The sequence below is a fragment of the Falco peregrinus genome, chromosome 16, assembly GCF_023634155.1.
Source record: "Falco peregrinus isolate bFalPer1 chromosome 16, bFalPer1.pri, whole genome shotgun sequence".
NCBI lineage: Eukaryota > Metazoa > Chordata > Aves > Falconiformes > Falconidae > Falco > Falco peregrinus.
The window spans coordinates 4630333-4643438 of record NC_073736.1 but is presented as its reverse complement, the minus strand read 5'-3'; the positions used below and the strand labels follow the sequence as shown (position 1 = coordinate 4643438).

The window sequence follows — 13106 nt, the reverse complement described above, 5'->3', positions numbered from 1 at the left end:
CAACCAGCCAGCCCCTGCCTCTCGATAGAGAGGCTTATGCAGAGAGAAAACCCACGCTAACGGGTGCTTTTGATCCCCATCCTTCTTTCCACCCCTCAGGCCCCACTTTCATCCTCTGGCTTGCTCCGACAGGAAGCCCAGCCATTCATCCAGTGCTAGGAGAGGATGCGGGATTGATTTCACAAGCTGGTGGACACACTGAGGACGTCACAGTTACACGTGGGCACATTTTATTCTCTGGATGCACTTGCGCATTGTTTCTGCTCAACAGCCAAAGCTTTATTGATTCAAAACCGTTACCCTTCTCCCCCACCCCCAGCACGCTCCATGTTTTTTACTATGTACCCCCTTTCCCACCCCTCAACCACTCTTCTGCTTCCACTTTGAGTATTATCTCTGCTTGGAGTCTGTTTTCTCAGAAGAAGCCAACTGACAATTACTTCAAAATTTTTTTCTCCCAAGAACCATATAAATTACATGCAAAACATTGTACATAGAGATTAATATCAAAATGCAATACAGATCAGGTGCACTTTAAGCTGGACTCTAGGATATGGCAAACACACCAGGGTACATATTGCTTTGAAACCACCATTTTTTTTTTAAATGTCATGCATACCACATAATATTCAGTCTTTTGTTTTGTATTTTTCTGTTTTTATACAAAAATACCAGTGCTTATTATACTTAGTTACTGGAAAAGAAAAACTCAGATCTGCGTGCCCTCGTCAAAAGAAAGTTTTGTTGTGAGAGCATTGGATAAATATATATACACACACATAAATGTTGATTTAATACTGTATATATATATATTTATTTAAGGGGAGGAAATAAACTAAAGGCAGTTTTAGTCATGGGCTTTGCTGGATGAAAATTGTGGGGTTTGTTGAGCAGGAAGATATCAGAGGCAGGACAGCCAGAAATCAGCCAGTCTTGGTGGCAGGGGAGAGTCTTGGCAGAGAGATGCTGGAGAGAAACAGCCAGGTGCCAAGAAACACGCCGGCGTCGCCCCACAGCCTTGCTGTTTGGGGCAGGACCAGGAGAACGGCACCCCAACGTCGCTGCAGCCACCAGGGAGAGCTGGGTTTGCAGGAGAACATTTTACAGGTTGCATGCTCCACGGGTTGATAAACTTGTAGGAGCTGGACGGAGCAGCGAGAAGCAATGGCAGGCAGGTACATGTGTCCTTCCCCCGGGAGGTACAAAAGCTTGCAGGGACTCTTCTTTGAAGTGCTTGGTCCCTGCAGTCATGGAGGGCAACAGGAGTTGGCAATGGCATCCTGGAGATGCCCTCCCTGGATCTGGGATGGGGCTTTTCTGTTCACTCCAACATCATGTCACCCCCGAGAAGCATTTCTGAAGGGGCTGAGCACTACAGGATGCCTACTTCTCGACTGGGGAAAGCCAAAGGCTGCCCATGCTAAAATTTGGTTTAGTTTTTTTCCTTCTTGAGATTGTTTCAAAATTTTCCTCAAAGCTTATTGCACAAAACCTTTGAAAATTAAGTATAACCCCTGTGCAAATCAAAGGAAACCTTATCACATAATGCAAATGCCTAAAAATGCCTGTTCAGCAATGCACACAGGACGTGGTGTAATGTCTTTGGTACCAATCCGCCAATTTATTTAACAGAAAACCACCACCACCACCAGAGACCCTACTGTTATTAAGAACTGGATGCAAAATTATGTTCAGAGTGTTTTAATAACAAAAGCATTCCAAGGCAAGTTAACATGTATCACAGGGTATGACTTCGGTTCCTGTCTGGCATGGCACTCTCCCCCACGCACACTCGTGGCAGTTCAAACAAAGCAAAAAATAATAAAAAAAACCCAACCCACCAAAACTCCCCCTTTTTCAAGGCATGTTGCAGAGAGTCCCCAGAAGTTCGTGCTGCTGACCATGCCTTTCAGCGTAGAGCACCAATCTCCCCCAACTCTTTTTTTTTTTTTTTTGTAATGTCCTCAATAACTTAACCCAATAGTCATCTGCTGCCAGTATATCACTGAAACTAAATAGAAAAAAAAAAAAAACAACAACCAAAAAAACTTTACAGGAAAGATGTATGCACAATAAACGTTTATACTTTAAGCAACCAGCCATACCAACATAATTTATATAAAAAAACATTTGTGTCATCCAACTAACATCTAGTATAAAGATGGCTGCTCAGAGAAAAGGAAGCTGACTGGCATCCGATCGCTGATACACTGAATTAATTACCTGTCACTTTGAACTGCTGTCACACAGTCACGCGCCGTGGCAGACGCGGGACTCAAGATTTATTTATTTTTTTTTCTTTAAACAAAATACATATGGCTGACGTAAAAATATCAGTTTCTGATCTAAAGAAAACTATATTTTTTGCATAATATTTATATATAATTATTTCTCCCCCTCCTAATATGGAAACTAGAACAACAAAAATATATCAACTAAAGAACAACCAGACCCTTGTGGCAACCTGCCAGTCACGGATTTCTGGGAGTGACTTTGAGAGCCTCCAAAGTTGGCTTTTTGTTGGTTTAAGTCTTTTTTTTTTTTTTCTTTTAAAACAGGTCTGAGGTATTAAAAAAATATCAAAAGAAAAATCGGTGTGTGTCCCCCCAAAGTATTTAATAAATATTTATGTAAGTTTATAAGAACACCATATTTTCATCCTTTTTTTTTTTTTTTTTGCAAGTATTTAAAATAGAAAAAGTGATCTTTTAAGCAATGTCACCTTTAGTACAGAACCAAACCCCACAACCACCCCTGTTGTCTTTCCTGTCACCCCACTTGTGTGTAACTGAGGAAAACATCCCCCACACACACCCCGGTCCTGCCCAAGTTATTTTTTCAGCTCGCGTGAAGAAGGAATGGGGAGGGTAGCGATGGGTTTGTCTGTGCAGGGTGGAGGGGGGGGGGGGGGGAGGGGTTTGACACTAAATTTGCAATTGAGATGGGCAGTGGTGGCAATTTCTTCTTGCTTTTGGCAGTGTACGGAGCCCAGCCTTCACCCCCTTTGCCAGCACCGAGGCAGGAGACCTGGGAGCAGGACCTTTCCTCAGCTACCTGGGGCAGGAATGGGGCAACCTCGTCCTTCCCTCCTCCCACCCCAAGGAAGGGACGAGTTGGTTCTGGGCTGGAAACAAAACAAAGACACTTGGTTTGTGTTGTCGTTTAAGGAACACTTATTTCTTGGCAAAGTACTGGGGTCTCACGTGGCAGGTGGTGCTGCAGGCAGTGCTCGGAGAAGGCACGGGAGATTCTGCTGTGCGTTCTTAAAAGGAAAGAAAAGAAGAAACCAGCCAGCCCACCCTCTCGCTAAAAACCTCTCTGCTTCCAGGGATGGAGGCTGGGCAAAGATGATGACATTGTACAGCCAGTTACAACCAGGTTCTCTCTGCTTCCAACCAAGCTGAACAGAATGAAGGAGAGAAGGCAGCAGAGCTTCCTCCAGCCCTGCCTGCCTGGGGCCAGTAACCAGGGGGCCACCAGCAAGAGCCCACAGGGAAGAAACTAAGCCCAAGCAAAGCAAACTCCTGCCTCCCGCTCAGTCTCACGGCTTCACAAGAGGCTCAGTTCAGAGCCAACTTGCCCAGGACACCTGGGGCTTCTGCTCTGACAAAATGGGACTCTCACTGAATGGTTACAAGAGACAGAGGTGAGGCAGAAGACAAGGTGAAGAGATGACCTTCCAAAAAAGTAGCAAGTGAGGCAAAGCCTCCATGCGGCACCTTCTCTGGAAGACCTGCAGCAAACCAACCAACCTGCTACCTCTGCAAGGAATTGCCTCCGCTGGCAAACCGGCTACAGAAGTGCTACGGAAATCAAAAGTTCTCCCATTGGCCATAGAGCCTTCTTCCCACAGGCTACAGAGACAACCCGACTCATCCCTTCCAGGATCTAGGAGCTGACCCACTGTACTCTCCATAACCCCATGCTTGTTCTCTGTTGAGCCTGCTAACGCTTTGGCAGCGATGTACAGATCTGGTGGGCACGGCTAGAGCATCCTCTGGGGTTCCTCAGCAGTTAACTGGAGCTTGTACTCAAGGCTGATGGATTATTTAACCCAACAGCACAGACAAGCCAGCACGGGCAAAAATCCCTCTGCTCTTGATGGCAGGAGCTGTTAAAACTTTGTAAGGCTCTTGCCAAAAGTTTCACAGCTGTTCAAGAGCAGAAGAGATGCAACTCAAGACTCCCCAGGAAGGAGCCCTGTTTCTCACAGCCACGGAGTTTTTCTTCACCACCCTTCCACTGCCAGTTCACCGCCACCTTACTTTGTAGAAAAATCAGAATTCTACATCCAGCAAGGCTACAGCCAAGTCACCTTCGTTCCTTGTCTACCAATTGCTGCTTTGGAAACAGAGAGAGAAAAGTGTGTGTGCGCACACAGAGGAGGAACTGTAAAGGCTAGGTACCATTTTTCAAGGTGGAAGACTGGTGTACATCCCTGTATCTATCAACCTGTGAGTAAACACCTTCCCCCTGGCTGGGGCTTTTTTTTTTTTGTTTATTTTTGAATTTTCGCACTAGAGTGCTAACTCCCCCACTTCCCACTGTGAAGTTACTGGGGGCAAATCCCACAAGCAAAGAACAAACCCCAACATTAGAATAAAACTCTAAAAACCACAAGTGGAAAAGAAAAAAAAAAAAGAAGTCACAAGTGCATCCCAGCCCTCAGGCTGAGAGCGTGCATGTAAGACTACAATTTGAACTTTCTTTGAACATGCATTTTTCAAAGTGAAAACCTCCAACAGACGCATGGAGCCCAACTCTTGGAGAGGAGATAACCTGGCTGCTTCACTTGGGTGAGTACCACTGAAAATTAGGGATGGAGATGCACAATTTTGGCTTAGCCTCTCTCCCGACACCCAGCATCGTGGTACTCTGGTTCCCACTGCTAAATAATGGTAAAAACAACAAAAAAACAAAAAAACAAACCCCAAAACAAAACACCAAAATGATATACGTATGAGCAGTTTGACACGAAGTGACCGCAGTGTGTGATCAGTTACTGGTGCCAATATCACACAGGGCGAGGGGCGAAGGTGGAGGAGGAGGGGGGGTTCGAAGTTCTAAGGTCAAACTGATGTCTCCAAGCTGTGTAAGGGGCTTTCGGGCTCCGGGACGGTGACCTCAGCTTGATCGCTGTCCACTGCATTGTTATTTCTGTTGAGGGATGTAGATCCACCCAGGCTACCCCCACCTCGCTTTTTGAGTCCATCAGTCTCAGGGTCGTCTTCAGCGCCGTCAAGGAATGGTGTTCGAGGCTCGTCTTCCTCCAGGATGAACTCTGGGTGAGTCATGAAGTTATGGATGGAGCTTCTGGATTCGGGTTTCTCGAGGCCTTCGTACAAGGAGCTACGGAACGCATTCACCACTTTGATCTGCCGGGAGGCGAGCAGCATGGGGGATAAATAAAAGAGGGGTTAGTAACAGCTATGAGAGGCCAGAGCTCCCAGGAGAAAGTAAAAATAAATAATACAGACACAATAAACCAAAAAGCACAACAACAACAACAACAAGTCACCACCACTGAACAGACAGCTAAGTCAAAATGAGAGATCTATGGTGAACTAGGAGGGCCAACATGGATCAGACTCAGGCACTAGGAGTGTGATGGGGAATCAACCGACTATGGGGCAACTTCAGAAGCTGCAAGAAAAGACACAAAAAAACTCAAAATAACAGATCACTTCAAATGAACGGAAGCCAAAATGCATTAGTTGTCATTATGTGTGCGCACGCGTATCTGTGTATATAAACGAGGACAAAAAAGTGGAACTACAACTCAAAAAAGAGGTGGGTTAGACAAACAGCAGGTTCACTTCAAGGCAAAAAAACTCTACTGTGGGAGTGATGTGTGTGTTTGTTCTAGCTCATTTCTAGACCTATAGAAAGGAATGGGCTTTAAAATGTTGTCACAAACTTTTCAAGCCCTTGTGAAGCAGGAGGTCCAAGTGGATGCCATGACCAGTAAAACCAGACCCAGCTAAACATGCAAGAAGGAAGCCAGATCTGTGCGAGTTTCCCCCACATGGCTGCTGCCTGGATCCGGGGCTGGAGCTCTGGATCCTTCCCTACACCAACATACTGGAGACAACACAGCGGTTTCCAAAGGTAGCTATTGTTTTGGATGCTCTGCACAAAAAAACAACCAAAACAATCTCAAACTTTTGCTAGAAAGCCTGGCCACGCACTAATCCTGTGAAACCCATAGGCTGTCAGCACTGCCGAAAACCAGGCTCAACATATTACAAGCAGGAGATCCAGAGCCCAGTTTGGACAACCAGGGTATGGCTCTGCTCCCTCCGTTGCACTCGAAGGGAGAAGTCTGAAAACAAGCCCGGATGGTGGCTAGCAGCAGATTCACTGCTCCCTCCAATTCCTCTGGAAATCCAGCCTCGAACTCTTCCAGCTCTCACCCCGCCTCGCAGCCCAGTTGCAGTTACTCGGTTGGGTGGGTGACAAGCGTCAGATCCAGCGAACGAAGGCGCAAGGAGGTGGCAGTGCCAGGGGCTGCAGCAGACCTCTCCACCCCAGGGCAGACGCTGGCATGCGTGAGACAACCAACATGTGCACCTTGGGTGCAGCAGAGTGCTCCAGCTCTTGGAGATGACTCTGGGCTACAATCACTCAAAAGATATCAGAAGGCATAAACTGAAGGAGAGCGATGCAGTGCGTGGGCTTTTAAAGCAGAAACAGCAAACAGGGCAGCTGAAGGTCTCCCAAGTCGTAGAGGACCAGGAGAAATCATACACCTTTGCCTTTTACTGCTATCCCCCACACAATGCCCTCCAAAGCATCCCTCTGGTTGCTCTGCTGTCTTACAGTGATGCTCTCCCCGCTGACTCTTGCGGGCCAGAGCCAGCAAGTTGCCTCCTTCTAGAGATCCCCCCATCCTGCTGCAGCAGGTCACAACCAGCACCCTCCTGGCTTGTGGCACCTTCCCAGCCACCTGGGAACTGGGCCGTCTCTTCCCTTTATAGAGGGGGAAGCTACTGACAGAAGTTGTCAGCAGGGACCAAGCATCTTGCACAAGCTCGTGGGTGCTTTATGAAAGCAACAGAAGTCTTTGCTCTGTTAAGCAGGGTTCGTCTGGGACCAGATCTGCTCACCCTCTCTCCAAAGCAAATACCTCCAGACCACTGTGAGACTGTTCAGCAATGGTGGGTGCAGCAGGGAAGTCAGTAACACCTCCCCCAAACACTGCCAGTTGTCCTGCTCTGTCTCCTGCCCTGTGGAAGCAGCATTGCTACTCACAAGCTACCTTCACCTGCTCCCAATACCTGAGGAACCCAGTCCCCACCTCCCATGGCATCCCTGTGGACTGAAGCTGGGGCAAGAAGGGGAGGAGAGCCACAGATCCCACCAAAGGGGTGCTCCTCCATAGCATCCCTATGCTACACCCTGGAGAGCCTCCCCACCATTCAGCTGCCGGCTGAGGGAGTGGAGAGAATGCAGAGCTGCTGGAGGGAGAATGATGTGGATAATCCCCTTGCAAGCTGATGAGGCGAATAAAGATAGGTGTGTGTTCTGCCACTTCTTTGCGAATGGACTGCAGATCTGGTGGGTGAATGGAGACGATACCCCTGTTCCTGGTGAGATGAGCCAGGTTAAACTGTCCACCTCGGTCTGGTACATGGACAGGCTAGGAGGGAAGTCACCAACCAGCACAGCCAGTGAGAGCCTCCTAGAGATCTTTGGTCTCAGCACAAACAGCACTCACACAACCAGACCAGAGAAGTTACTCAAAGAAGAGTTTCATGCCTGGAACCCTGGAGATTTTACCTGCAAGATGTTCCAGGGTTCCCCTCTCGTGAGGGATGCCCTTCTGAGTCCGCTCTCCATCTGGCTCAGAAAGATGGTGCTACACCACATAGGGCAGCAATGTGGCATCCCCCTGGCACAGGCTCAGCACATCCCAGCTAGAAACAAACAAGCCAGCTCTTGCATGCACACACGGACCGGCACACACACGCGAGCTGGATGACAGACACTCATGAGAAGATGAGCGTGGGCCAAGTACCCCCCCATGATGCTGGAGCACCAGCTGGCCTGCAAAAATGGAAAGTTTATGTAGCTGGGAACAGAAATTCAGAGCTGTGTTTGCTGCACTAGTGACCACAGTAAGATCCTGGATAAATTCAGTGTTTAGTGTGAATGCACAGGACAAGGGAGACCACCAAGCCGGCCACCAAGACTGATAATGTCACCATCAGCATCTTGAGAACAACAACTGCAAGCACTGACAAAAACACCGACCCCTAAAATGCAGTTCATAAAACCAAATAAACCAACTGTAATCAACCTGGACAAGCTAACGAGAACCTAGGTGATTGCCCAGGCAACCAGGTGGTCAGTTTAGTACAAGCTCAGAGGTAGGAGTAGCTTCACAGAAGCCCTCCCTGCCCCACCACCTCAAGCATTGCTGAGTCCAGACTATCTAACCACATCACTGCCTCCAGCTCCATCACTAAGCTTCTGCTGGTTTTCCTCAGATTTTCTTACTTTGATTTAACCACCTCTGTCAGCAACTGCTGTGAAATTAATTCAGCTGTTCCCTTGTCAAAGGAACTTAACAGCAAGGAAATGTGTTTTGAATGAGCCAGGCAGTGCAAACAAAAATTAAATCCTCCCTGACCAAGCTGAAAACCTACCTCCCCCCTGCCCATGGTCAGGCTCCTGCTTCCTCTCCACCTGAAACCTTCATAACCTGCATAACCTCCAAGCTTGGAATTTATTCTCATTTCACACCATCGCTGCAGCACCACAATGTGCTGGGCAAACACCACTGCTCCCACGGAGGTGGAATTTACACCTTCTGCATGAAGCCAGCATCACCTCCATCACTGACCCCAGGGCTTGCATCGCCCAGCTCACTCAAACCGGGGCAAAACCCCCAAGGGAAACCAGTTTAGCTCTGCAAACCATCTCCGGAGGGTCATTCCTGAGACCTCCCTTTCCTCCACCACCCCAACAGGGGCACAGCAGCCGGGGCTGCCAAGGTCCAGCCCTGGAGAACTCATCCCACAGAAGTGCAGTGGAAGACAGAGGGACACCATTAATCTGTATGGAGGGAAGTGGAGCTTTGAGAGAGAGAGAGAGAGAGGGAAGGGAAGCAGCAGACGGAAACAGAGAAATCTAGGCAGAAAACAGAGGGAAGACTTAGTGACCTGGGTTAGCTTCTGGTAAAGTTGTTTGCTGCCTGGAAGGGCACAAGCTATCCAAGTTATCTATCCCCTTGCTGCAAATCGGGGAGAACATTAATCCACAGACTGCAAAAAAAGCCCCTGCTTTTTGGTCTTGACAACCCAAGCCCACTACCCTGAGACCCCTCTAAGCAGGTTTTCTTCTGATTAGAAAGTCTTGGTGGTGCACAGATGCAGTCGGGAACAGAAGGCAGCTGCGCTGCTTCAGAATCACTGGGGTTAAACAAAACAAAATTCAAGCATCAGTGTCAGCTAAATAGAGAGAAAACAAAATTATCAGATATTCTCTCTTCTCTCCCACAGTGCATAAACAGTGGAGACTGAAAGCTATTCAGAAAGTCACCAAGGGTATTTCTTTAATATGAGGAGAACACGGAAAATGACTGTGCAATAAAAAAGCCAATTATCCGGGAAAGATACACTACCTACTCATAGCCTGGCACAGCCCTGCAGAGAGAATTCACGCTTACGTGCTCACAAGGCTCTGAACACAGCTCACAATGAACACGGAGAGGGGCACTGCATCAGAGAGGGCTCTGGAAACCCACAGCCAGATCCAGGATCCAGCTTTGCCACTGATGTTCAGCAGGGCCACGGTCTCCATCTCCGTTTGCATGCAGGGAGTTGCGTGTTCCTGCAGACACTGAGAACCAGCGTGTGCAGAACAAGCTGGGCGCTGCCGAGCTGCTGCAACGGGCAGCAATGCTCTGGCTTTTGAGGGGGGACCAGCGGAGCCTTGTGCCATCCCCGCAGAGCTCCAGGGCAGCAAAGGGCACGCTTACGTGCGTGGGCTCACTCAGCTTTGTCTCGCACGGCATGCAAGTTCACAGGCAGGACAGGGGAGGCTGCTGGCTTCCCGACAGGCTGAGCTGCAGGTGAGTGGCTCCGAGCAGCTCCGCTGCGTCACCACCGGCCAGCTGAGCCCCAGTAACCGGCTGCTCTCACACCCTCTCCAGCCTCCCAACCAAGGCAGAAGCAAACACCCCTTCTCGCAGGCGTGCAAGAGGCACAGAGCATACAGGCAGCCCGTTACCGTGGCTCAGCCGATCCCAATGGCACACTAACTGTTGTGGGAAGATCTGAGCAGCCACTCTGCCTCCAAACAGATTTACAGCTTTGGTAAAGCAATGCCTCTGCCCATCCCTGCCCCCCTGGGGCTGGGCAGAGCCACAGTGGAAGGAAACGGCAGCTTTTGGGCGCGCTGTGCCCTTTTCACAGCAATGCTTTTAGTTGCTCATGAACACACAGTTCTTTTAACAAGAACCGCCAATTTTTGCACCCCTCAGAGGGTGGACTCATACGTCAGTCCTGCAAAGGAGGAGAAGAGGTAAAAAAAAACTGAGGAAGCAACAAGGAATGGTGGGGAGAAGGACCAGAAAGTATCGTAAACTTGTTACAAGAGGCAACAGCATAAAACCTAATATTTTAAACGTTCTCCCGCCCCATCCTTCATTTCGGAAATCAGTGTGTGAGTCAAGGTTTAGAGGGAGAGAGAACAGGCTGGGTTAGGTTGGTGCAGGTGCTCTCTGTGGTTATTAGAAGTCATGCATTGTAATAGACTATCACTCACTGCCCGCAGGAGGAGATGCAGCAGCAGCAGCAACAGCAGAAGTGGTGGGAGTGGAATTGACGGAGGAAAGAGCTACATGGGTTGGGCTAGAAACATTTTTTACATCGTGGTGCTGGCTCACGATGGAAGGCTGTCTCCTGAGGGCTCCCTGCAAAGAGGAGGCGCCGGTCTGGAATGTGTAAACTACGTCCATCTGCAAAGAACCAGAGAGTGAGATAGCATCGCCCTGGCCAGAGACAGGGAGAGGGGTTGGGGATGGAGGGGAGCAGGGAGAGGAAGGAAGGAAGGAGGACGGAGGAGAAAGCCCCCCCGCCCCCGTAAACCCACACCACGTTTGGCTGGTGTTTCTGGGAGCAGAGGAGAGGTCGGCTTCCAGCCTCCACCCCGCTCTCGCAGGCATGAGAGGGGCAGTGTTTATCCCACCACCGAGAAAGAGACTGTGGTGGGAGGGAGCGACAGAGGAAACACCTTGGGTTATCCTGACAATCTGCAGGAGGAGCACAGAAAGAGAGAGGGTGGGCAGAGGTGCGAGCTGGCAGCTGGTGGTCCAGAAAACTGCACTGGGAAAGCGTTTCTGGTCCCTCAGCCCCATGGGATGTACAACTGAGGGGCCAAATCCTGGGACACACCATGTGCCCGCAGCTCCCACAGTAGCTGGCCATGTTGGAAGATGTTTCAGCCTCTCCCCCTGGCTCATGGCTCTGCACAGGACTCGGAAGCAGAGCTGGTAGGGGTGGGCAGGGATGCAGCAATGAGGCACCCTTGGTGGCAGGCCACAGTTGCTCTGTGGATGCACGCTGAGGCCAGAGGGACCAAGCAACATCCAGGTGCCACCGTGGCTTCCCAGACACTTTGCAGCTGGACTGTCCCCAGCCCTGTGCCAGCCAGCCCGCTTGGCAGAGCACACAGCCCTGCACCACCCCAGCTTGCCTGCACCGCTTCTGGGGAAGGGACACCTCCTCCAGACCCACGTGCAGCTCTAGCTCACCATGGAGGTATTTTACACATGCTTCGCTCCTTACCCAGTCGGATCTCCCTCCATAGAGGGACCCTCTTTTCCCCAGTGCTGGCCCATGGGGAAAACCCGTGTGCTCCCACTTAAGACACACTGAATCAGGATAGAAGCCCCAAGACGCTCCGGTTGGACCTGCTGGCTGCTCTGCACAATGCACCACAGCCAGGAAAGGAGTTGCTAAAGAGACTCCAGGATGTGCCAGCATCCAGGAGCTCTTTTCACATTGCAAGAGCCAGAGCTTGTTTCAGCCCAGGCCCACCACAGCTGCTGGCAGATACCTCAGAGGCTCCAGGCTCAGCCCCAGCGGCACATCTGGCTGCCGGTATTGCAGCCGTTCATATCTACCAGGCCTCCGACACATCTGGACTGCTTCCGAAACAGCCCAGTGCTCCCAGCACATCTTTCATGTGAACGAACCAGAACGAGCCAACAGCTCAGCCCCCTGCAGTGCCAGCGACCAGCACTGCCCTGGGCCCCCCAAAAAGCCCAGCTGCCCCTCACCACTCACGAGGGGCAGGGAATCAAGGCTGAACCTCACCTTGAAACCACCAAGGCAACATCTCACAGAGGAGAAGCAAAGTTAACATGGCACGACGCAGCTGCTGTGCTCGCTCCAGTCCCTGCGCCTGGGCTGTTTTGGTTATTTGTATTTACCAAAGGGCCGGAGGAAGAGGAACGAAAGGTAACACAGCAGCCCTGCGTGCCAGGGGCCACTGGGGATCTACAGCCTTCCTCCACAGGGCAGCTCTGCCCAGGTTTTGAGGAAAGATGAGGGACACTGACTTTGCTGCAGGGAATGCTCCCTGCCCTGCCCAGCCAGCAGTCTGGGGAAAAAACCCCACCCTTTCAGGAAAAACTGAGTCAGGGAGAAACAGCTGATATAAAACCCATATTAACAGATAGAGTCTCCTCTCCTTCTGTGCTGTGGGGCCAAAAGCTCCAGGCGAGGAGCCCAGAGAGCTGGCAGGGAAGGGTGACAAGAGCCCTTGGCCAAAGAGCCATTGGGAAGGACAGAAAGCAGCAGAGGAGTGAGACTGGAGAGGGTCTCGTACAGGCAGGTCCCTCCTGGGCACATTCCCCGCTGGAAGCAGCATCCCAGCAGCGACCAAGAGCAGTTTCAATGCTGACCCACTCACTGCACAACTCTAAGAGCCCGGGTGGCTCCGTGGCCACCCTGCAGCTTCTGAGCACCCCCCTCTGCTGCACGAGGTGCCCATCAGCAGTACATCCAGCCTCCTGCAGACCAGCCTGGCCTCAGGCTGCAGGACACCGTCCTCTGCAGCAGAACAGACCCATGCCTCCCCCCCCCCCCCCCCGAGCT

The 13106-nt window shown here is 50.5% G+C and overlaps 1 protein-coding gene across 6 annotated transcripts in view; it reads right to left on the bottom strand.

Annotated features, from left to right (window-relative positions):
- Positions 1–1685: 1685 nt before the first annotated feature.
- The window catches only part of ATP2B4 (ATPase plasma membrane Ca2+ transporting 4), a 51763-nt gene continuing 40342 nt past the window's right edge, over positions 1686–13106 (bottom strand). For 3 of the 6 annotated variants that reach the window (XM_055819748.1, XM_027782571.2, XM_005234525.4), the window contains exon 21: positions 1686–5375. In XM_055819748.1, coding sequence (XP_055675723.1) covers positions 5070–5375 — 306 coding nt within the window. In that variant the 3' untranslated portion in view covers positions 1686–5069. Of the gene's footprint in view, positions 5376–10762; positions 10964–13106 lie in introns of those variants that run through there. The other 3 variants (XM_055819749.1, XM_055819752.1, XM_055819750.1) reach the window with 3 other exon arrangements.